The sequence below is a fragment of the Lutra lutra genome, chromosome 3 (genome assembly GCF_902655055.1).
Source record: "Lutra lutra chromosome 3, mLutLut1.2, whole genome shotgun sequence".
NCBI lineage: Eukaryota > Metazoa > Chordata > Mammalia > Carnivora > Mustelidae > Lutra > Lutra lutra.
Genome location: NC_062280.1, coordinates 50,422,284 through 50,447,751, shown reverse-complemented (window position 1 = coordinate 50,447,751; position 25,468 = coordinate 50,422,284). Strand labels below are relative to the sequence as shown.

At 41.1% G+C, this 25,468-nt stretch overlaps 1 protein-coding gene across 1 annotated transcript in view; it reads left to right on the top strand.

Annotated features, from left to right (window-relative positions):
- Positions 1-25,468, top strand: part of NEB (nebulin) — a 179,435-nt gene that overhangs the window by 134,460 nt on the left and 19,507 nt on the right. The window contains exons 107-131 of the mRNA XM_047721711.1: positions 20-124; positions 287-391; positions 1,030-1,134; positions 2,351-2,455; positions 4,518-4,622; positions 6,040-6,144; positions 6,527-6,634; positions 7,468-7,572; positions 9,142-9,246; positions 9,659-9,763; positions 10,406-10,510; positions 10,599-10,709; positions 11,402-11,512; positions 11,752-11,853; positions 11,963-12,067; positions 14,230-14,340; positions 15,002-15,106; positions 15,656-15,760; positions 17,140-17,244; positions 18,927-19,037; positions 19,443-19,553; positions 20,038-20,151; positions 21,004-21,108; positions 24,686-24,790; positions 25,330-25,434. Of these exons, the coding sequence (XP_047577667.1) occupies positions 20-124; positions 287-391; positions 1,030-1,134; positions 2,351-2,455; positions 4,518-4,622; positions 6,040-6,144; positions 6,527-6,634; positions 7,468-7,572; positions 9,142-9,246; positions 9,659-9,763; positions 10,406-10,510; positions 10,599-10,709; positions 11,402-11,512; positions 11,752-11,853; positions 11,963-12,067; positions 14,230-14,340; positions 15,002-15,106; positions 15,656-15,760; positions 17,140-17,244; positions 18,927-19,037; positions 19,443-19,553; positions 20,038-20,151; positions 21,004-21,108; positions 24,686-24,790; positions 25,330-25,434 (2,664 nt within the window). The remainder of the gene's footprint in view (positions 1-19; positions 125-286; positions 392-1,029; positions 1,135-2,350; positions 2,456-4,517; positions 4,623-6,039; positions 6,145-6,526; positions 6,635-7,467; positions 7,573-9,141; positions 9,247-9,658; positions 9,764-10,405; positions 10,511-10,598; positions 10,710-11,401; positions 11,513-11,751; positions 11,854-11,962; positions 12,068-14,229; positions 14,341-15,001; positions 15,107-15,655; positions 15,761-17,139; positions 17,245-18,926; positions 19,038-19,442; positions 19,554-20,037; positions 20,152-21,003; positions 21,109-24,685; positions 24,791-25,329; positions 25,435-25,468) is intronic.

Here is a 25,468-nt window from a genome sequence, read left to right as displayed (position 1 = left end):
GTGCTTTTTCTCTTTCCAGCTACGCTACAAAGAAACATTTGAAAAGACCAAAGGAAAATACCACACTGTGAAGGATGCTCTGGACATTGTTTATCATCGTAAAGTCACAGATGACATTAGTAAAGTATGTCCCTACATATTTCTACTTTGTTGGGCTTAATAACCTACTATCTTTTTTTTTTTTTTTTAAGTATTCTCCCTTTCTTAAAACTCTCTAGAGAAATGTAGACTTTTTTATATGAAAGCTGGGTAAGACTTTATAGCTTTCTTTGTGTTTTTACCACAGGTAAAATACAAGGAGAACTACATGAGTCAGTTGGGAATCTGGTTGTCCATTCCTGATCGCCCAGATCATTTCCACCACCGGGCAGTCACTGATGCAGTCAGTGATGTGAGTCTCAAAACTTTCTGTTTTTACATATGAATTCATACTCCCATGTGACTTACAAAATCAAACACTGCATAGAAACTGATGAAACACTTGGCCAGATTTCACATCTTCTGTGTAGATATTTAAATCTTAAAACTCACTGCTACATAACTGAGCTTTAACTTGAGAGAAAAATATATTAAATTTATAAACTTAATTTTTCTTCTAAATGGATGATATCCTATTACAGGACTGAAAGTGATCTACTTTGTCTAGCAAATAGGCTAGTTTTGATCATTTGGAGAAACCACTTCATGAAAAAATGAAGACACATAACAATGCTCATTTTAGAATTTTCAGCTCTCTGTGAAAATATAGCTACTGAGCAAATATACTTTCTAGGAAAACATGCCTGTCAAATTTGAATTGGCTTAATTAGAAAATTAAAAATTAAAATTTCCATATATGACACAACAATATACCATAAAATGAGCAGAAATCAGTATTACTGAAAACTTCTCTTAAGTAATTGTTTCAATACTTTAGTATTCCTTATGCTTCAGCAGTCAGAGCTTCTATTTGTTCTACTTGGATTGATCCTAACCTACTACTGTTCAGAAATGGGTTCTTAAAATTCTTTGATAATGTTCTTCTCCCAGGTAAAATATAAAGAAGATCTGACCTGGCTTAAGGGCATTGGTTGCTATGCCTTTGACACCCCTGACTTCACTCTGGCTGAAAAGAACAAGACTCTCTACAGCAAGGTATGTCTACTCAAGGATAAGAATCACCTGCATTGGGGCACCTGGGTGGCTCAGTGAATTAAAGCCTCTGCCTTTGGCTCAGGTCATGATCCCAGGGTCCTGGGATCCAGCCCTGCATTGGGCTCTCTGCTCATCGGGGAGCCTGCTTCCTTTCCTCTCTCTGCCTGCCTCTCTGCCTACTTGTGATCTCTGTCAAATAAATAAATAAAATCTTAAAAAAAAAAAAAAAAGAATCACCTGCATTTAACATATTCTGGTGCCCACAGAGAGAATCAGTGCTGAAGCAGTAGTTTTCTGTATGTCTCTCTCATCCTAGCTTCTAGACCCTGTAGCTGTAGTACGTACTGAATTGTTCACTCTGCTTAGGAAGTTTCTTAGTACTGATCTCACTGACTATAGTCATTATGTATTTATATCATTTATTTGAATTTAATGAAAAGCCATCTTAGTATAACTTCTCATGGCTCTTCCAGAATTTCCTTCCTATTACTGTGTCTCTGGATGACTTACTTTGTTAGAGTTGCTATGCTAACAAATACAAAGTGGGATGATTTTAATCCACAAAATTGATGTGTGACTTGAGGCAAATAACTTTGTTTTTATGGCCTCTTTTTCCTATTTCCTATTTACAAAATAAAGCACTTGGGTTAGCTTCCTTTGGGTTCTAAAATAGGAGTCAACAATTTTTTTTAAAAGTGCCAGATAGTAAATATTTTAAACTTTGTGGACAACATTCATTCTGTCACATACTATTTGTTACAGTCCCCTAAAATTGTTAAAAAACATTCATAGTTCATAGGGTCATTTCAAAAAAGATGGTAGTTTAGATGTTAGCTCACCTCTGGTTTAAAGTTTTATGATTATCTAATTAAGTACTGGAAAATTATTTCGAACTAATGGATTAAAAGTGCTTTCGAGTTCACATAGAATAAAATAATAACCCTTATATAGAAACAAAGAAGGAACTGATTTATGTTTTTGCCTAATGTGGCAGATAGATTGAGTTGACATCTGTTCAATAAAGGGTGTGTTGTGAGACTAGTTTTTAGGTATCCATCTGGGTATACGTTTCATTGCCTTAGGAGGCAAAGTGTTCAGTAATTACTTGTTAGCCTCCATGAATAAATCATCTCAGTTGTATGATAGGATAAATGATATGTCTCATTCTTAAGGTAATCACAGCCTGCTATAAGTAACCATGTTCTTTTTTCTCTAGTATAAGTACAAAGAGGTATTTGAAAGGACGAAGTCAGATTTCAAGTATGTTGCAGATTGTCCAATCAATAAGCATTTCAAGTATGCAACTCAGTTGATGAATGAGGTACGTATGACTTGATCCATTTAAGCCTATTCAGTTCCCTTAAGAAGTCTATAGAGTTATTTGATTAAAACCCAATACATAAAATAACGGGAAGGTCAATTTAAATGTTGATTCAAGATAAAGATTTGGAAAGACTCTTATAATGTCATCATCTTATGGGCTCTTCCAAAAGCAGAGTGAAGAGACTGTCCAGTGAATAAGTGAAAGGGACTGTCCAGAGTGATGTGAGGGCCCCACTGCCATCATTGCCTCTGTTTGCACCAGCATAGGGCAGCACAGCTTTTTGGGGGACAAGAAGGAGGTCAAGGATTTTGTTGACTATCAGCCAAACTCCCTTAAACATTATATTGTCTAGAGTTGGGAGACTCTAAGGCTCAAGGTTAATTTGGCATCCCTTACCAGGGCACAGAAATGGCAGTGGTTGGAAGATCCACCCCTAAGGGGATAGTTGTGATTTTTGCAGTCGGATATATTGCCACTGTTACTCATACATTGGTGCAGAGAAGTATCCATTTGCACCCAAAATATTCCTTTATAGTCTACCTAGTCTTTCCTGGAACTGCTGTTGCCATAATTGAAACTCAGCTTAAAATGGCAGAAATGAGCAAGCTACAAATTAACTTACATTTGGATGGTTTTATATTTAATTTACTCTCTTTGGATTTTCTATGGATTTATGAAAATCAAAAAACAGTGTTCGAAAATTAGTAAAATGTATCTAAAAATGAAAATGTGGCCAGTGGTATATTTATTTCAATATGTGAATTTTTTGTTGTTTTTGTTATTTTTAACAACAAGGATTTAGTTCATTTTCAGTAGATGTCCACACAGGATGACTGAAGAATTATTGTCAGAAGCTTCCTAGGAATACAGTCTTGATAAATTTTGTTACTGTTTTATAATTTGTGGAGGATTTCCAGGGTCTCTGATATAATCAAATTTACTACCATAAGAAGATTGGTAGAATTTGCCCACGAATATACTTTCTGATTCTCACAACCTTAGATAGTAAACCTATAGCTCATTAGTACCTTATTTAAGATGCCATAAAACCTAACATTGCTTATGGCCCCGTATTTAAAGATGGGAGATGTTTAAGCACAAGGTTGTCCAATTTTGGTGTCATCAAATCAGATCTATCCCAAGTCCTAGCCTTCTCCAGGTGATCTTCAATCGACTGTCTTTACCTCCATGTTATTACTATTCTGGATGCTTTGGAAGCCCATCTCTAGAAATGACCTGTTTCTGGCTCTCTGGAGTGTTTATCTTGGGACATTTCTGTGTAGCCTTGAAGTTGTACTCTTGCCATAATTTGATATGATGTTTGAGCAGAAAAAATACAGAGCTGATTATGAGCAGCGGAAAGATAAATACCACCTGGTAGTCGATGAGCCTAGACATCTGCTGGCTAAGATCGCAGGCGACCAGATCAGTCAGGTACTGTGATGCGCCTGGCTGGACAGCGCAGGCAGGACTGTGCTCCAGATTTCTCATGAGATGTCGTGCCGTCTGCTGCAAGGATGTCATAGGTTCTGCCTATGATATTGGGATGTCCCGTTTCAAAGTATCTGTCTAGCCACCCAAAGAGCCCATGAGCTCTTTGAGTGTGCCAGTCCATACTCTGTGTCCTCACATGTGCTGTGGTGAAGATAAACAGAAAAGTTGGTCCTCTCACCCTTTATTCTCCTGGAGGATCTACTTGTAAACTGCAAATTGAGTTGTAGAAGTGAAAACAAAGACACAAATTAATGGAAGGAAGGAGGACAGAACTCCTTAAACTGCATTTTTCTACTCCAGTGACGTCTTCTGTCCTGTAAGGCGGTGTTGGTGGGACTAGTTCTGTTATTCCCCTTTCGGGAGGATGACGGATTCTCCGCTGCAAGTATTGCAGTCATTCTGCTTGGTACTGCCCTGTAGTTAGTGTCTTCACCCACATGTATATTTGAGTACATGAAGTGTGTGTGCCTACATCTCTTCACTCAGAAGTGATTGGGATATAGAGCCCTCTTCTCTCTTGTCTTCATAAGTCTCTTCTGTGCTTCACTGCTCTTTGCATGAACAGAGAAAATATAAATCTAGTGCCAAGATGCTTCTGAAACAAGGATGTAATGAAATTCTACGTCCAGATATGTTGACTGCCCTCTACAACACACACATGTGGAGCCAGGTAATGTCTGATATGATGTGAAGAAGTGACTGAGAAGCCTTGGGGCATTGACATTACGCTTTCCTTGATTCCCTTCCCGGCTCCCTGCCCAGACTGGTTTCCTGCTGCATAAGTATTCATTCCTTACAAATGACCTCTGCCTGTGGCCATGTGTGACTGCGTGGCAGCCACATCCATATATCATCTAGTGCCTCCCAGTAAGAGTAACTGAGGCTGTTTTAGACTCTATTTCCAAACTGGTATAACACTGATTTCAATTTTTTTAGTATTTGCCCCAAAGAAATGGATTCCTTAGGGATTGAGGATATAAGTAGATTCAGTGGCATCTAAAATATCTGAATAATGTTTTCATTTAATATCCGTTGTTCAGTGATCACTGCAAGTGTACCATTTGGGAACGATGAGGGTCGTGGTGCAGGTCCTTGAGTATTGTACATATTTATGGCCCCTCTTGAGCTTGATGCTAATTTTCTAGGTTATTTCCAGCATATCTGTCCTCATGCACACTTGTTGGCAGTGTAGCTGGTAACATTGTCTTCCTGCAAGGTCAGTTGAAGCTCTTGCCACCACTTTTGCATCATGGAGGAAGGTACATTTGAAGCAGAAAAAATAAATAAATAAAATAAAACCCAGATAATTGCTTAACTTCCAGATACTGATAAAATGCCATTGTTCCCACATGGAAAAAAAAAAGAGCTTTTAATCAGTCTTTTGCATTAGAAACTCATTTTATCACTTTAGTTTGACACCAGGTCAACATGTGAAATGAGGGAGATGAGGTCTCCATAAGAACATCTTGTTTGCCTGAATTTGTTCCTTTGTTCTGATGTGATCATTAGATAGTCATGCATGACATTTTGTTGCGCTTTCTGTATCTGTACCGCTTTAAATGGCTTGTGTGCATGGGAAACACTCGTGACTTGGAAATTACAAAAAGTGAATGTCTTTTAAAAAATCATAAATACTTTAAACCATATATACTCATTTTTTAATTTTATATCTGTTTCATCTTTGACATGGATATATACCTTAAGATATCATACATATTTGGTGCAGCATATTTTAAGTGAATCATTATCTATCAGAGTCCAGAGAGCAAGGATCCAGTCATGGCTCCAGGATTCATTCTAGATGTGTCCCTTAGTTCATATTTTTTAACCTCATTGGGCCTGGGCTTCTAATATATAAAAATATGGAAAATATCATTTATTATTATGATTATTTGCCCACTCCATTACACTATTGCTATCAAATACAGTTTTATATTAAACATTTCTGTTAAGATTAAAAGAGAAAGTATGACCCCGTGGCTTATCTAATAATCCTATTTGCTGTGGGACTCTTTTGAGGAAAATTACCCTTGTTAAAGCTCTCTATTCTGCTTCAAGTTAACTTGTTCTTCTCTTCTGCAATTTAGATCAAGTACAGAAAAGATTATGAAAAATCAAAGGACAAGTTTACCGCAATCGTGGATACTCCAGAACACCTGCGTACCACAAAAGTCAACAAACAAATTAGTGATGTAAGTGCAAGAAACGCTGGATGGATTCTCAGACTCGGGGAGCGTTTACAGATGTGGAGGGACATTTTTGATTGTCACAATGTCTGGAAGATTCTACTGCTATTTAGTGGGAGGGAGGCAGGGATGTTAAATGTCCTGCTCTGCTCACAACTCTTCTTTTACAATAAAGAGTTATTCCAACTAAATTGGCAAACACACCAATTTAGAGGCAGTGGAGCCTTAGCAGAAAGCAGGAAAGTGCCTGTTGATTTTATGGAATTCTCTTTCCTTTAGGTACACTCAAAAAGCACACAAAACACTTTGCATGCATATTTTTATGCTACATTATATTGTAAACTGAGATGCACAATATTGTCTCCTTCTGCTTTTAATTCTCCTTCAGATACTTTATAAGTTGGAATACAACAAGGCCAAGCCAAGAGGCTACACGACAATCCACGACACACCCATGTTGCTGCACGTCCGAAAGGTCAAAGATGAAGTCAGTGATGTAAGTACCAGAATGTTCGCAGCCCCTCTCATCTTGGGCTCTTTCTAATGTGACATAATGAACCCTGGTCCAGTTACTTATTCCTGCGCAGCAGCCAGCCAGTGGCTTTAAACCAAAATCATCCTTTTTTTTGCTGGTGATTCTATGAACTGACTGGGCACAGCTGAGTGGATCCTCTCTGCCATGTGCCATGAAAAATGTTAAATACATCCAGTGCACTGTTTATGAAGGCAGGAATTATAAAGTATTTTTAAAATATTTTTTCGGGGCGCCTGGGTGGCTCAGTGGGTTAAGCCGCTGCCTTCGGCTCAGGTCATGATCCCAGGTCCTGGGTTCGAGCCCCACATCGGGCTTTCTGCTCAGCAGGGAGCCTGCTTCCTCCTCTCTCTCTGCCTGCCTCTCTGCTTACTTGTGATTTCTCTCTGTCAAATAAATAAATAAAATCTTAAAAAAAATAAAATAAAATAAAATATTTTTTCACTTTTTTATGTTAAAATAAGTTTCGGCACTTCAAACATGAACATCACTTGTTCATAAACCTCTATTTGAACCTTTCTCTGGAGCAGCCCATTCCCTCTCCCTGTAGAAAAATGAAGCATTTCTGTATCTGTTCCTCCAAACTTTCTGCTTTTAACAATAACCAGAGATATTGATGAAAAATATGGACTTCGAGACCTTTCGAGGAAAGTGCATGGTAGCATTTTTTCTTCACAACAGACTTAATCTGCCTTATGAAACATTGTGTATTATAGTGATGGTTTTAATTTCTTGCCTTTTAATGCTTGGTAGGCCACTGTAAAAATTAACCTTGTCTCACTATGTTTCCTCCGCAGCTGAAATACAAAGAAGTTTACCAAAGAAATAAGTCCAACTGCACCATTGTGCCAGACTCTGTTCATATCAAAGCAGCCAAGGATGCCTACAAAGTCAACACCAACGTAAGTTCCAGAAACTTTCCCAAGGCTAATGGGGGATTTCGCTTCTGCAGGACACATGACCTCCTTTTACATCTTTTCAGGTGATTGAGCTCTAATGAGTCTGGATCAAGAGTTAGCCCCAGCAGCATGACTACTGGTGCTGGAATCTAAATGCTGCTTTTGCTTCTCGCAGAGGAGAGTGGGGAAGAGCCAAGGTGGCCAAACCTGTGCCACAGTGTTACACCCACTCAGCCTCTCTGCCAGTTGGCTGAGAAATAGGAGATTTCTTTCTGGAACGAAGGTTGCATGTGGGAAAGTGTCTCGTCATCTTTCATTCCCTCTACCCTCTATATCTTCGTCTTGTCCTGCTTTAGAACCTGATTCTTCTGGAAAACACACACACACATGCATATGCACATGCAAACAAGCACATTTTAGTCACTTGAGGCTGTCAGAAGTTAGCCTATGTCTTTCTCCTGCTCACCTTAAAGCCTCAACCACAGCGATATTTTGTGCATTTTGAGGAGTATTAACTTTTAAAATATATATAAATTTCTTACATAATGAAACCATTATAACCCAGTGAATGCCCCTAGTGTCAGAGAGAACATATATTAATCAGGGTCCGCAAATACCTTAGGGGTGGGCAGGTCGCTTGCAGGTGTCCCGAGGATGGATTGAGGGCTGGGTCGGTAGCAGGATGGGTGTGTGAAAAAGCAAACACATTATAATGTACGATGTAGAGTCGAGGTAGTGGGTATACAGGTATTCTCTAGGATTCTTGCAGCTCTGTTGTAGGTTTGAAAAATTTGACAATAACTGGAGAAAACTCAGGGTATCATAAAGCAAACCTCATGAAAAGCTCCTCAAAAGCATGCAGAGTTGATGATGTGCAAAATATACCTTGACAGAACAATGAAGAGTGAGGAAAGAAATGTGCCTGCTGTTGAGGGCTCTTCCCAGGACACAGATTAAGCTGTGTGTGCTCCTGTGCCTCAGATTTGGCCCCAGGCAGCCACGTGGCCAGCTCAGGGAAGGTCTAGCAAGTGTGGGAGCCTCTCTGGAGCCAGTCTCTGGCGGTTTGAATCCCAGCTCTGTCATTCACGAGCTGCCTCCCCTTGGGCAGTTTAACCCACTGGTTGGTTCCTCAGCTGTCAATTTCGTGCAGCCGTTGGAACCATTAAATGAGGAGTAGTTAGGAAGCACTGAGAAAAGTGCCTGGCATGAAATGAATACTCTAAATTTAATCATTTAAAAAAGATCAAGCCTGAGTTTAGCTAGATGTTGAAAGTCCTTGACTCTGAAGATGATAAAGCTACACCGACAGTGAAAGGAATTGTAGAATTATTTTACCTGGAGGCCTTTAAAATTTTTAGCCCCTATTTTGAGACAAAATGGTCCCACGAGACGACCTCTTCTGTGGCTGACTAGTGGCATAAATTGTCCAGAAATATTAACTGGGGCTCTCGCTTGCATAAAGAATCATAATTTTTTGTATGTTGAGATGCACATTGTGTCCCTCCAGGCCACGTGCGGTTATGAATTCAGCCCATGGAACGAAATGACCTATTTTTGTCTTATTACAAACAGCTGGACTACAAGAAGCAGTATGAAGCCAACAAAGCCTACTGGAGGTGGACCCCTGATCGACCAGACTTCATCCAGGCAGCCAAGTCGTCCCTACAGCAGAGCGATGTGAGAAGGGACGGTCGGTCGGGCTCTCTGACACACCTGAGACAGAAGCATGAATAATCACTTATAATAACCGCTGCTGTGGGTGTCAGCCTAGCACACTTGACATCCCAGAAGGATGGGGGGTGATGTGAGGAGGGGAAGGCAAGCGCAGGGAGCAGACCTGTGGTCGCCCACAGCTGGGCACAGGCACTAGGGTGTAGAGTCCTGAGTGAGGCTGGGGAGGAACTGGGGGTGAGCGGGTGGGAAGGACTTGGTCCTAGCCACAGGGCTGGAGACGGGGAGCCCAGCATGCAGTGAGGGGCCAGGAAGCCTCTGCCCCCTTTTTGGTAGCAAGTCTTCCTAGCACCCTTTAAAGAAGAATTACAGATTACGGTAAATGCCAACTTCTTCCTTTGCCTTTCTTCTGTTTCAGGTTGAGTATAAGCTGGACCGAGAGTTCCTCAAAGGTTGCAAGCTTTCTGTCACTGATGATAAAGACATGGTGCTGGCCCTGAGGAATTCTTTAATAGAAAGTGACGTAAGTATCCAATGCCTCCCATGACACCTAACCCACTTCAGTGGCACAGTCCCCAGAGACACCAAGGAAGGACAGAGGAGGCTGCTGGTGTAGGAGCTCAGGCGCAGGTCTTGAAATACGACCTTGTCCCCAGTGAGTGTGCCAGTGACATGGCAGAGCAGGGTGACAGGCAGGGGAAGCTTTAAAATCCAGGTGACCATTCTCAATGTATACTGCACTGTGAGATCATTCACACATCGAGAATTGGGAGCTGACGTTCTGGCTGGATTCTATGAGGTAACATTTGGTTTTGAGTGATCATATTCTTTCTTTGTTTCTTCATCTGTAAAGGAGAAGTAATAATTCCTCCCAGGATTCGGGAGCAGGTCAAATGACATATTCAAAAGTCCTTTGAACTAAGACTAGGGGTATAAAGATTCATCATGAGATCCATTTTGATCATCATTAAAGCCTCAACTTGGAAGAGAGAAAGTCTTTTTGTATAGTTCCCAAGATTTCCAAACATCAGATCTTTTATTGAGTTTAGTGTCCTTACTGTGTCAGTGATTCTGTTTTCCCAGCTCTATCTAGTGACTCAGGGACTGAGTAAATATATACCAGATACCCAGAGGAGCTAAATCTATATTTTTTGCACCCCTGCAGCTGAAATACAAAGAGAAACATGTCAAGGAAAGGGGAACCTGCCATGCTGTGCCTGACACTCCTCAGATCCTCCTGGCAAAGACTGTCAGCAATCTGGTGTCTGAGGTAACCTTCTAGCAACATATGCTCTGCTTCCCTCTTGGGCTAATGCCCCAGGCACACACTCTAACAGGCTCTCTGTGGATTCCCTCAGAACAAGTACAAGGACTATGTCAAGAAGCACCTGGCCCAGGGCTCATACACAACACTGCCAGAGACCAGGGACACCATCCATGTCAAGGAAGTGACCAAGAATGTCAGTGACGTAAGTGACCAGCCCCAGGACTCGGCTGCAGCAACACCACTTTACCTTAGAATCCAGGGAAATCTGGGGCGAGCTGCCTTTTTGCTTCTAAGTGCCTTCCTGTACATCACTTCACCTTTACCGTCATCAATGCGTATGTGTGAATTTTTAATTCTGCTTTAAAGGAGGACTCCATATTTATTAGGTTTCCTATTGTGGCAACTATGGCAAATGGACATTTTTCCACAGGACCTGTTATCTGCAATATAAGATGTTAGTAACCTAGCGTTAATAAAAGGAGGAAGCGTTGCTGATTGAGAATGGCCGCTCCGATCATTAAACTGCTGAACAGTTTTAGAGAAGTAAAATCACTACTTCATAATTAAGTAATCCCTGCCCACTTTGTCCTTATCAATAATGCTTTCATAATCTTGCTATTATATTTTTATGAGCCTTTATGGTTTCATATGTTTTCTAAAGCTAGAAATGGGAAATGAAAGAGTCAGTTCTCCCAAGATTGCCTTGTGTTTCAAGTGTTGGGCTCCAGGACAGACAGGACAAGGAAGAGCTAGCGTATGGATCAGAGATCCAGGTTCCAGACTGATGCCTGGATGGGGAGCCGTGGATTTTCATGGAGATCTCACAGCTCTTCAAGTAAACCAGTTCTTTTCCCAGATTCCTCTGCTCACATAAGTAATTCTGGCTCTATTTAGACAAATTACAAAAAGAAGTTCGTCAAGGAGAAAGGGAAATCCAACTACTCCATCATGCTGGAGCCCCCGGACGTGAAGCATGCTATGGAGGTGGCCAAGAAGCAGAGCAATGTAAGCTCCCCTGTCCACGCCCTCCACGGTCCTGCTGAGCCAGCGGATCCCAACTTGGCACCTAGCGGGCTGGTTCCATTGAGTGGTATTCCTAATTTCCCTCTCTGATAGTTTAGAAAATACAGTGGTTTAAAAAATTGGTTTGGTTTTAATAAAAGGGTTGTTTGTGCTTGATGAGGACTTTTTCAAAGATAGCGTATCTTCCACATGAGTAAACATTCCTTTCTCTCCAAATAAAGGTCGCATACAAAAAAGATGCCAAGGAAAACCTGCATTACACCACGGTGGCTGATCGGCCAGACATCAAGAAGGCCACGCAGGCAGCCAAACAGGCCAGTGAGGTACGTGTGTGGTGAAAATGGACCTGCTCCCCAGAGGTCACGGCCACCGAGTATGACAAGGCACCCACCTCTTAGAATGTATTGCCCATCTCGGTTTTCTTTGATTCAGGTGGAGTACAGAGCCAAGCACCGCAAGGAAGGCAGCCATGGGTTAAGCATGCTTGGTCGCCCAGACATTGAAATGGCCAAGAAGGCAGCCAGGCTGAGCAGCCAGGTAATCCAGATGGGTGTGTGGCAGCTCTCACGTGAAAAACCTTGCAGGAAGACGGGATTCCCAGCATGGAAGTGCAGAAGTAGCAACAAGAGAGATCCTGGGTCTTGGAGAGCACTGCTGAGCTTTGAAAAATTAGATTGTAAAAGTCTAGCAAAGACCTTTGTCTCTTGTTTCTCTCTGAGATCTTCAGGCCTTTCTCATTCTCCACTTTCCCACTTATGGGTGTGTGTCTAGATATTTGAGTGCTTAACAGTCTTCAGGAAGAGAAATATCAGCTTGTGAGGTCCTACTGGCACCTCTCCTCAGGTAGTGAGATTGTATCCCAAGGGTGGCATTCACACTTGAGTCACCTGTGGGAATTTAACAGGCAAGTGTCATGAAATTAAAAACTTCTAGAACCCAACCAGATGCAGTCACTTTTATTCTGCCATTCAGCATCCATATATTACATGACTGGGCTAAGAACTAAGGGGGTGAACGGATGTCCTCAACCTTATGTCCATAGATAAATAATTACACTTTGGAGTGAAAAGTAATCGAGGTATATTCAGGGTGCTGAGGGGAAATGCCTCATTCTGTTGAGTTTTCCTGTAAATCATCATCTTCAGCTATTTTACATAGGCATGACAGCTCTCTTCATTTCATTCAATTAAATCACATTTATTGAGCAAGTCTACTCCATCATCTTCTATCGAGCAAGTCTACTCTATCTTCCTACTCCAAGCGGCGTGTTCCGGGGAGCGGGGGGGCACAGAAGTAAATCTTTCAAGAAAGTTCTATAGCATTCCACACGTTTCAACACAAAATCAACAGAAAAGAATGTAACTTGGTCAGTCCCCTGACTGAGGAAAGTAGATGAGCAAAAGGAAAAGAGCTGTCAGCTTGCTGATGTCAGTCCTATATCCCTGATAAGTGCATTAGTTTTCTTCAAATGCCTCATCACAGCAGCATCATAAGATGCAGCCTGTGCCTCTGTCCTCTCCTTCGGCCTTTGAGGTATTCTACGCAAGTATCAAGTATCAGCCAGGCATCAAAGTCCGGATAGGGGAGGCCCCACACTGGGAAGCCCCTGTGGGGCTGGGGTCACACCGAGAAGTTACAGTCCCTGAGACAAGCCTTCCAGAGAAAGTAAACCTTCCACATCTGAGGTTTGATGTAGGATTAGAAATGTAAGCCTCTCAATTTTCAGAAACAGCAAAGTCTTCAAAATTTCAACATCAAATCTTTTCTTTGTCTTTACCTTGATGATGGCATGACCTTGGAAAATTTTAAAAAATATATTAAAATTTGGAGTGGCTGTTAGGAGAGTAAGCTGGTATTTATGCTTATTTTTTAAATTAAAGTTAGCCCTTTGCATATTCTTTTTTGTATCCTAAAGGTATACTTAATCTTATTTTTATCATTATGGCAAAACGTCTCACTTCCTTCTTCTAGATCAAAATCGTATTGAAGGGCTTTCCCCCACACGCTCTGTTCTTTTTTACTCAGAAATTATACCATTTTTTTGCCGCATTTTAAGAAATCAAAATGATATAGCCAGAGTACTACTTTAAAATTATAATAAATTCTCCTAATTTAACAGATTCCTTATGTCTCACTCTTCTGGATTATTTACAACCCCTCTTTAAACTCCTTACAGGTGACCTAAAATGCCTTTGGTTTCACTGGCTACTAGGGTCAGAAGGCTCCAAATCATTAGATCACTGAATGTAGCCTGAAGCCTTTACCCTTATTCCTCTTACTTTCGTTTTGCACTAAAAAGAGGTGATTTGTGATGTAATGAGCACTGGAGGTAATATGCAACTGATAAATTATTGGACACTACATTAAGATGTACTATAGGGTGGCTAATTGAATTTAAATAAAAAAATAAATTAGCTGTTGGTTGATTAAAAAAAAAATTATTATCTTTCCTGCTTCTGGATAATATAAAAATGAGCAAGGCGGATACCATGGCGCTCATTCTTACCCTTGACTCTCCGTTGCCCCAACATAACTATTGGTTGTGCTCTTTTTTACTCTTAAAAGCATCCTAGTGTGGATAGTAAGTTTTATGATCCCTTTATGTATAACATATTCTTTGTATTTGTATTTCCTCCATTTCTTAGTTTTCGAATTAATTGATGTTCAGAAATAATCTGGAGTTTCGCATTTGCTATTAGGTTAAATACCGAGAAAATTTCAACAAAGAGAAGGGCAAAACACCGAAATTCAATCCAAAAGACAGCCAGCTCTACAAAGTCATGAAAGATGCTAACAATCTCGCAAGTGAGGTATGTTTTTTTTTTAATTGTGGCAAAATATATAACATGAAATTTGTCATTTTAGCTCTTTTTAAACGTATGATTGAGTGCTCTTGATCTCGGCGTTGTAAGTTCGAGCCCCACGGGTGTAGAGATCAGTAAATAAAATGTACAGTTCAGTGGCATTGATTACATTCACAGTGTTGTCCAACAGCCACCATTATTTCCATCGCCCCAAACAGAAACTGTACAACCATTAAGCTAGAACTCCATTCCTCTCTCCCCGCATCCTCTCGTAACCTCTATAATCTATTTTCTGTCTCAATGAATTTGTCTACTAGAGAATCTTCTCTAAGTGGGACCATACAGTAATTGTCCTTTGTTTGTCTGCCTTACTTCACTTAGCATCATGTTTTCAAGGTTCATCCTTGTCATAGCACTTGTCAGAATTGCATTTCTTCTTGTGACTAAATCATATCCCATTGTATATATACACATTTTACTTCTCCATTCATCTGTTTATGGACACTTGAGCCACTTTCCACTTTGTAGTTACTGCAAGCGAGGTGTGTGCATTTTTATCACCAGCTCCAGAATTTATTTCAGGATGGGACCTCTTCCATGGCTTCCATCGGTACTGTCTGCCAGTTCCTATTTATGTGATTTTATTCTTCCCCCCCCTCACATGCAGGTTAAATATAAGGCCGACCTGAAGAAACTTCACAAGCCTGTGACTGATATGAAGGAATCTCTGATAATGAATCATGTGCTGAATACCAGCCACCTTGCCAGTTCTGTAAGCTCAGTCGTTTGCTGTAGAAACGGCATGTTTCACCCATTTGCAGCTGAACTCCTTTGCTGAGCTCACATACATCTCCTTCTCTGCTCCCGGGACCAGATTTACGAGAAAGCTCTTTCATGTGAAGGCATCCTTCCAAGTTATGGCATTAGTCTACCAACTCTCCACGGATTGTGACACCTCTGAGAATGTGAAAAAGCTTTTGTTCTTAGAATATTTAATCTTTTTATTTCCCAATTGACTAAGCCCTTCCCTCCTTCGAAGGACATAGAATTGTGGTTTGGAATAATTTTTTTCACTTTTGACTTTTCACACCTCCTTTGCATATGCCATATAACCTAAGGACTGGCCATCCGGTATTAACCGGGCAGTTCTGGACATGGCTCTTCCTCCTCTGACACATTTGTGTAACCCCCCCACTTAGCATTTGCTGCTCTTAGTGTGGTCTTGACAATGCTGCTGTGTAAATGTTTAACCTAAAGAGGAAAAACCGAAATGCTGAGCAGCTTTTCCAATGCATGTGCCTTTGTGCCTTCTTCCCCTCAGTACCAGTACAAGAAGAACTATGAGAAGAGTAAAGGCCACTACCACACAATACCTGATAATCTGGAGCAGCTTCATCTCAAGGAGGCCACAGAGTTGCAGAGCATAGTAAGTCAGTCCAGACTGTTTCCTGATGTGCGTTCAGCTGCAGTGTCAAAAATGTTCATAAATGCCCCCTCAGAATGGTAGTAATAATTTTAGTAACGATTGCTGGAGGAAAATATCCAGGGATATAGGGGAGCTTGGAATTTAGTAGCATTTTGAAACAAAATTTTATGCTATAAATAACAGCATCAACACGTATTGAAGAAATAGTCTCTATGCATGCAGTGTGTGTTATTCAGATCACTGATGGGCTGGAAGCATAAAGATTATGCCACGAGGGGGATAATCCCCTTACAATTAACTCCAGTGTTCCCTCATGAGTCTGCACCCCAGCTTAGGAAACCTTGCAATGATGGGAGAGAGCCTTTGGAGGATTTTGAGCAGAAAAGTAACATGATTAGATCTACCATTGAAATATTTGTGGGTATTTAAGGAATCGAAAATTTGTAAAATAATGAAGATTCTCAAAAGAAAGGACTCAGAGAAAAAGTTTGCTATCACATGACTTCCTCTGTCACATAACCAGAATTATTTAGGTTCCTTGTTGGGCATTAACAGAAAGGGCAAAATTACTAGAAGTGTCTTCATGTCGACTGTGAAGCAGCCTGTGCCCCCAGATTTCTATTTTCAGCAAGATTGCTGAGACTGAGCATTGCCATGAAGATGTTGTGTGGACAAGGGCCTCTGCCTCTCTGACTTTCCATTTCTGAATATCTGTGGGCCGCTCCCATTCCTAATTGCATGTCCTCATCCTCCTTTGGATTGGGGCATTGTATTTGTAAGGATGAGGATACTGTATTTGTAAAATAGCACTGGGGCTCTTTTGAGAACATCAGATTTCTTAGTCGACAGGTAAACTAGTTCTCATTTTTATATGAACTACTGTTGGCTGCATTGAATAGGGGACTGATTATGACCTAAATCCAGTTCTTGACATAGAAAGTTGTACATGTTCTCTCTCAAATAGAGACCCCAGGTCTCTGATAAAAGTCCTCATGAAAGACAAACTAGAGATCTTTCCCAGAAATATTGACAGATGCTGTAGTTACAGTGTTCACATCTACACCTATCAGATCTCAGCCAACTTTCTCGGATGGGTGACGGTCCCCATGCATTTCCTTCCCTTGATCTGTCTCTCAACTGATTCTTCTGCAATGATTCTTTTGTTTACTTGAACACAAATTTGATTTAAGGGTGTTTTTCTCCCACGTAACAACAAAAAAGGTACTAGATCTGAAACATAAGAAACTGTTTTGAGTGGCAATGAGATGCCACCCATGTGGACTAATGTATCATTTAAAAAAATACTATCCCTACACTAGTCTCTGTCTGGGAATTGGCCGGAGGAGATCTGTCTATCTAATAAGGCTCTTCATCACTAGGTGAAATACAAAGAAAAGTATGAAAAGGAACGGGGAAAGCCCATGTTGGACTTTGAAACACCAACGTACATCACTGCCAAAGAGTCTCAGCAAATGCAAAGTGGGGTGAGTCCTGTGAAACACACCACACCGCAAACATGCCGTCAAGCTGTTCAAGACCAGCTCTGCCCACACACATGTATCCAGACTTCTGGTATCCAAAAGTAGTAGATGATGGAACTTGTTTTCATGTGCTCACTAAAATGTTTCCATATCAAATCTTATGGTTCGGTTATACTAAATGTTCCAAACAGTAAATATTTAGCATCTATGTTTTATTTCAACTCTTTTATTTTCATAGAACATAGAACATAATTTTCATTAGAACATAGCAGACTAGTAACTCTGAAATTATATTGAATGTAATATGATTTTTTCTTTGATAAATGAAAAGTTCCCTCTGCACAGACCCACCCTTGGCTTTAGATTACTCTCTTTTTTTTTTTAAAGATTTTAGCGCCCCTAGATTACGCTTAATAGGAAGTCCCAGGCCAAACAAAAGAGTAATGATCAAGGTGTTTATCAAAACATCAGATGTCAGGGGCGCCTGGGTGGCTCAGTGGGTTAAGCCGCTGCCTTCGGCTCAGGTCATGATCTCAGGGTCCTGGGATCGAGCCCCGCATCGGGCTCTCTGCTCCACAGGGAGCCTGCTTCCTCCTCTCTCTCTGCCTGCCTCTCTGCCTGCTTATGATCTCTCTCTCTGTCAAATAAATAAATAAAATCTTTAAAAAAAAAAAATCAGATGTCAAGTTGCCATATTTCCTATATTAGAAATGTAAGCACAAGTATCTTAAAAAATTTTTTTTCCTTTGTAACCAATGACAGAGAACAATGGAATCTTATTTTGAATTTTACAAAGTCTGTTTTCATTAGGAAACAGACTTATTTTGGGTTGCTTTTTACTTCTCCCCTGTGGGGCAGATCCCCAACCATAAAGATAAATGGTTGTTAATAAAGTAGAACTTTGTGAAGCTTTCTGGTATAAAGAAGGCCAAATAATCAAAAGTTTAACATAACTTCATAAAACTGGTGAATCTGGGTAAAGGGTCTATGGGAGTTCCTTGTACTAGTCTTGCAACTTTTCTGTAAGTTTAAAATTCTATCAAAATTAAAAATTATTAAAATGGAGTTCTAGCATTTATTCTAAGTCTCCTGATGAGACATCCTAGACCAGGGATTGGGGAGGAGATGGGGGAGCTTGTGACTCTCTCAGTGGAGGACAAAATCTTAGGATTTCTCTATGTTTTCATTGGCCACTTTATTCAGAGATTACAAATAAGAAGTCATGATTATTTAAAAGGCCAAATTTGCATTTCATGCCCTCAGGCTCTTCTTCCTCTGTGGTGTTATTTTCCTCTTACTTACTTTTAGTTCAGAAGTAAACTCTTGTTGCCTCAGGAGAGATGACAGCAGATTCAGAGTCTTGGTGGCACAGGCTTCCTTCCACTGTCCTTCCCTGCTGTGAGGCAGACAGTGGGGCAGCCCCAGATGCAGTGCTGGACATATGAATGAGGAGCCCAACAAGGCTTCTCAAATTGAGTCTCCTTGAGGCTGTTTGTTGTAAACAAAATATTTCCAGAACAACCACACTACCTTTCAAATGAGTGACCTTTAGCAAAACAATGATCCAGTTAAGGGGTCATACATGGAAGGACTGTGTTGTAATTTTTTTTTTCTTCCTAGGTTTGAGAAACAAGTTGTAATAAAGATTGTTTTTTTAATTTGTGTTTCCTTCCTAATCGCATTAGAAAGAATATAGGAGAGATTATGAAGAGTCCATTAAAGGCAGAAACCTGACAGGCCTGGAGGTCACACCAGCTTTATTACATGTCAAATATGCAACCAAAATAGCCAGCGAGGTAGTGCCCACGTGGTCTTTGCTTTCGCTCTTGATCCCAATAATTACACTAATGACACTCATCAGTGTGATCCTTCTACCATTTTCATCACCATCTAACTTTTGTGGGTTTCAATTGGGTTCACATGTGTTTGGTATTACCACCTAATCTCTTACCCACGTTAATTCTTCTCATTTTTTAACTGAATACCTAACGAAATGTGCTAGTTTCTTATTTGATATTTCATATCAACCAATGAAGCTTATACCCCACCTTTATCACATCTTTAATCACTAAACTGTACTATTAAAACTGGAGGGTTTTGTTTTGTTTTGTTTTTTTTGTCTTTGCTTGTTTTTCCTCTTCACCTAAGAGGAATGATCCAGGCTTTCTTGTCAGTGACGTTGCTTTTGTTTTGTGATACAGAAAGAATACAGGAAAGACCTAGAGGAAAGCATCCGGGGGAAGGGTCTCAGTGAAATGGAAGACACACCTGATATGCTGAGAGCAAAGAACGCCACTCAGATCCTCAATGAGGTAGGATTGGAGCGTCTTCTCCTCCCTTGCCAAGTTACACAAAAAAAAGAGAAAGAAGAGAGATAGAGGTTTGAATTTCAAATTCCATATCCAACATGGTTATTAACTGTTAAATAAAATATATCTCAGTTTGCAGTGAGTCAGTATTATAGTTTGTGTCCATTGGCTGTCGTAATCTGTTATTTATCTAATAGGATTTGATTTGATCATGAACCATTTGGTGTGCTCATTTAAATTAAAAAGCCACACTGGAGTGTTATGCACCTAAGTTCGGGACTAGTTATATAGCAAACCAGATTTAAAATGTCCTTTTTACTTTAAGTTGCTAAAAGTGTTCAAAAGGAAGCCTTACGTGTTGACAGGGAATAGCAAAGGTGAACACTAGCAACCAAATAGTGGTATAGTACGTAGATTTACAGTATCTTTGTGCATTGACTACCTCGTTGTGGAAGTTGGGTAACTCTTGTTTTAAATGCTGCTACAGAAAGAATATAAGAGAGACTTGGAGCTGGAAGTCAAAGGAAGAGGCCTGAATGCCATGGCCAATGAAACTCCCGACTTCATGAGGGCCAAGAATGCTACTGATATTGCCAGTCAGGTCAGTGCTACTGTTCCACATCAACCTTTAAAAAAAAAAGAAAGAAAGAAAAGAAAAGAATAAAAGTGATTACAAGGGCACAGTGTTGTCCTTCTATTATATTGCTTGGTTGATTAATAGTACTGTGTCTAGAGTGGCATTTTAAAATATCTACCTGGTGAAATCCATTCTGATAGAAGGATCAGAGGCCTTTTTTTCATCTTTCTGAGTCTATAGCCACAAAAGACATTCAGAGCAAAGGGTAGAATTTGGGGAACTTGAAGCTAGGACAGATTTGGACATCCTGGTCTGGTTTCTTAGTCAATACCCACAGCCCCCCTTGCTTGGCAGGGAGCCTGCTTCCTCCTCTCTCTCTGCCTGCTTGTGTGTACTCTCTCTCTGAGACAAATAAAATCTTAAAAAAAAAACAAAACCCACAGCCCCATTCGGCACCAAGAATTCCTTGCTTAGGACATTTGGGGAGTTCTTTCTTTGCCTTCTCTCAGGATCTAAATTTAAAAGGTAGTTTTTAACATCCCACATTATCTTTTGCTTATTTGTTCTGCTCCTAGCTCTTAGGTATGTAAACAGTCCATACCTTACTCCGTGTTGATTATCTCTCTCCTTTCCCACTCTTTCTCTCTCCCCACCCCCTGTGCCCAACTAGATAGTAAGTCTTTCAACAACTAGGACTCAACCTTTCTGAATCTCACTCTTTAGTACGAAGCTATAACCACAAGAGGAAAACTATATGTTGAGTCTCAAATGAATGAATCCTTTTGGAAAAGAAATATTGACCACCTCATACTCAAATGAAATCAACAAATATGTACATTGCAAACATTTACCTAAGTGTTGGGTGTTCTTTTGCAGATTAAGTATAAGCAGTTAGCAGAAATGGAAAAAGCCAATTTCACTTCTGTGGTTGATACTCCGGAGATCATTCATGCCCAGCAAGTCAAGAACCTTTCAAGCCAGGTAAGGACGTTCATCGCAATATCACTCATAGACCCCAGTCATGAAGTCTTTCCATTAATACCCAAGTAGGCTCTTTCAAATCACAGATTTGCCCAGTAAAGGAGAGGGGATTCATCTGTGATGCAAGTTTGAGTCAGAGGTCAGATTTCTGTATCAGAATTAAGATAGATTTCATGAGGGAACTTTGAGGTACTGAGGAACTCTTACATGGTAGCATCTGTGTTAACGAAACAGTATTTTAACCTGTAAAATCTCCTATAATGTGGATGTAAACTGTATGTGTGAATCTGGAAGGAACAAAATAGATAGTCCATACCTGGATTGTCAATCTCCTTAACCAGATTGACCTATGGCATCCCCAGCAACCACTCGATCTAACCCTACTTCCTCCTTGAGGGATAACTCTGAGAAATGGAGGAAGGTACGATGTCTTTCATACACCAGGATGTACCCCTGTTTGTTTTAATCTTCAGTGATATCAGAGATCTGCAATTTAAGAAGCTCCCAACTGTCTTCTGAGCAATGAATTATAAAGCCATAGTGGCCTGAGAGGGGCTATGCTTTATAAACAGAGGGGGGTATAGGTTTCCTGGCCCACCCTGGAATTCTGAAGCTAGTTATCCTGATGTTGGCCCTGGAAATCTGTTTTTATTTGTTTCTTTGTTTGTTTTTGTTTTTTTTAATCTTCACAGGTGATCTCTTAGTGGCCAGTTGGGTCAGGGGAATCATGGATTTAAGTCCTTCGTTAGCGACATATAATTTTATATCCTAAAATAAGAAATGAAGTATCAATAGAGAATGGTTTATTTAAGAAACAGATATATTCAAACAGAAGAAACGAACCTTTTGGGGGGAGGTGGGGGTGGGGAAGCATTTTAATACCAAAATTATCTGGGCCCCAAACTACCACGTTGTGTTTATTGAAGGAGGCTAATATTCTTGAGGCTGTGAGAGGCTTGCCAGCCCTATAATGGTGAGCCTCTTCCCATTGCTCATCTTTAAGGAAAACCCCAGAGCGTAGGCCTATTCGAGGGAAGATTGAAGTAGCTCACTCTGTTCTCTTGGAGCTTTCCTCCGCCAGGTTCCTCAAGGCCTAAGACATGGCCAGGCAGGTTTCTTCCTTCCCGGTTCAGATTAGTATTTACCTTTCAGTGGCACGGGGGTACTGGTGCTTTCTACAAAATTGCTTCTCCATTTCCAGTGGAAAGTATGTATTTTATGTCTTGTAAGTCTCATACTGGGAGTCAATGCAAGCACTGTGAACAGACCTACAAATTCAGGATAATATACTATGTATTTCCTAATGCCTTTCCTCTCAGAATACCCGCCAAGTTCCAAGTGCAAGCTAACCACTCCTCTTAGTGACTAGCACTAGCTTAGCAAATCGGCTAAGGCAGCTTTTGCTTAACCTTAAGAAAATAAAACAAAAAGAAAAGGAGGACTGTTCTTACCCCTTTCCCAGGACAGTGAGAACTATCTGCCTTATGTTTGCATAACTAAGAGGAGTCATTCAGGTGACTTTTTCTGGAACAAGGAAGGTGGTGAGCAGCTTTCTTCCCAGAAATCTTTGTTTTAACTGGCTTCCTGTTCAAAGTCTAGGCTGTAATTTCTTATTGGTTGAAAGGGCTTCTTTGTTGCCTTCGAGGAAATTAAATCTTTCAATGCATAAATATAATTCATAATTTGTGTGTAATACAATTTAGATGAAAGAGATGTAGAAGCAATAGTTTTATCCCCTTGCAAATTAGCGAGCCTTTCCTCAGCCCTCCACACCCAAACTTCCCTGAAAAGTGGGAGAAACTGGAGCTAAATAAAGATGGAGAGAAAAGTGAAAGGACTCAGTGATAAGCAATAAGAGCAAACTCTGGCCTTAAGGTGGAGTAAGCGTTCTGATCACTGATTGCAGAAGATTAATGGAAGTGAATCTGCTCAGTCTCGGGGGATGATGGCACAGGTGTGGGGGGAGGAGAGGCAGAGTGGTGCCTAAGTGGGGTGTCTCTCAACTAGATGGGGGCACCAGATGTGGGCCCATGATCAGGTGGAAGTTGGTGGCCCTGGCGGTGAAAGAATTCACCTGAGGCAAAAGAATTCTACCTTAGGTAGAAGTTTGCCTCAGACACCACAGGGGTGGAGGGCAGGACAGCAGAGAGGCACTCTGTGAGGAGGTGGTGTGGGGGGGGGGGGGCTGTTTTTCAAGGGGTAAGATGCGTAGGGCAACTTAACGGAATTCTCTGTTTGGTAACTGCGCCTCATTGTAAGTCATCCACTGGTCAGTTAGGGTTTGTGGATATTTTCAGCTGGGTCTCCTCATGGGCTTTTCTGCATCCCATTGATCAAGTCTGTTTGCCTGCCAGCGGCCTCCACACAACCAAGGCAGGAAAGCCCAAGAACGGTGATAGCTGGCTCAGCCGTGGCTGGTCAGCTGGTCATAATGGTGGCCCCAGGTCTGTTCAGTAGAGCCTCTAGTCAGAGCCGCATTCTGGAAGTGCCTGCTGGTCCTGCCTGCCTCTTGTGTCTGGTAGCCAGGAACCCCAACACACCTGTGCAGAGCTCAGCAAAAATCTCCTTGCCAGCAGCTTTACAGAGGCCTGCTGATGGCTCTTAACCTTCCTGCTTTTCTTTCCCTGCCTGTTGGTTGTGTGGCTCCTGGCTAAACAGCCCCATCCGCTTCAGAGTAGACCCCCCATTGCCAGGAGCCTGGTTGTCTGTCACCTTCCTCTGTGGACCAGCCAGCAAGGGCCTCCTTCTGCTGTCTTTGCCGTGACAGTGGGTTTTAGTAAATACCCATGCTCAGTTCTCCCAGAAAGAAAAGACCTGGTGCTCACTGACCACGAGAGGGCTCTGCTTTAGAACTCCCTAACATCCACGAACAGTCCTGAAACCACGAAGGACTTTCCTTCTGCTGAGCAGGAACGGCAGTTGTAGGTCCCATTGGGCCATTTCCCTGTGGTAGTCATGGAAAGGCCTATTTAGCCAGAGCAGCTCCATCTTGGTTGAACAGCCATTTTGTTGTTTATGCAGTAACACTTAAACTGACCCTGCCCCCCCCTCCCCAGGGGACTTATTTAAATGCAAGTCCGGGTAACCAGTCCCAGGTAACAGAGCCCAAATACAAGGGCAGGTCAGGCCAGGTGGAGACATCCAATCAGTGGGGCATGCATACTGTCTCCCTAGCTAACAAGGAGTGTGGGCCCCACCTTTTGGGCGCCAATTCTGACCAAGGTGATAGGCTAGTTCAGATAGCTACTGTGGGGTGAATTGTAATTCAATTGGCCACCTGTGTGGGACCTAGCATGACTGTGCAGCTTTGTGTAAGTTTTTGTAACTGTGTGTTATAATCTCATTGGCCACTGTGTGTGGCCAGGCTCAACCACGTGGCCTTTGCCCTTTAAAAGTTAGTCTGTAAGGCAGGGAGGGGTTGCCCTCTCTGTAAGAGGCGGTCCCGAAGGGTCGGTTTGATTCTCGATGCTTGGCATGAAATAAAGTTTTGCTTGATCTCCACCTTTTTGTATCAGTCTCGTTCCTTTGATCACGGACCCATCAGTCACCATCCTTATTTCTTGGAATCTGTTTTCAGAAAAAGTACAAGGAAGATGCAGAGAAGTGCATGTCCTATTATGAGACTGTTTTGGACACCCCAGAGATACAGAGAGTCCGGGAGAACCAAAAGAACTTCAGCCTTGTAAGTTTTTGTTGACCCTAAGACACAGCCCACTGATACCTGGGATAAGGTGGGCACAGTGGTGCCTCTGGACATAGACAATGGGCCTCGCCTCCGAGAGGGGGCTCTGGGGCTGCCCTACGCAACTCTCACCTGTGGGCCAGGAAACATGTGCTCCATTCTTCTTCAAGATCACCTTGTAGTCCCCAAATCACAGCATGAAATACCACTGCTACTTTGTTAGTGGCTTCTTGTCACTGTATGTGAACTATCGCCATCTTCTATTAGTGGTGACATCTGTCTTTTTCAAAATTAATTCAGGCAGGGATGCATTTTTTAAAAATCTAACTTGACACTCTACCATTTTTAGGGTTTTTAAAAGAATTTTATAACATTCTTATTAAATAATTTCCCTTCAGCTATTTGAGTATGATTATTATGGCATAGACGTTTGGTTTTTGTTTTAATTTGGATTTTAACTTCCCTTACACAATAGAGACAATTTAAAATACATTTTAAAATGTTGAAATCTTAACAAGATGTTTACTCTTTCTTCATAGCTCCAATACCAGTGTGACCTTAAAAACAGTAAAGGAAAAGTTACAGTTGTTCAAGACACACCAGAAATACTGCGTGTTAAAGAAAATCAAAAGAATTTCAGCTCGGTATATTTACTATTTATTTTCCATTTAATGCTAA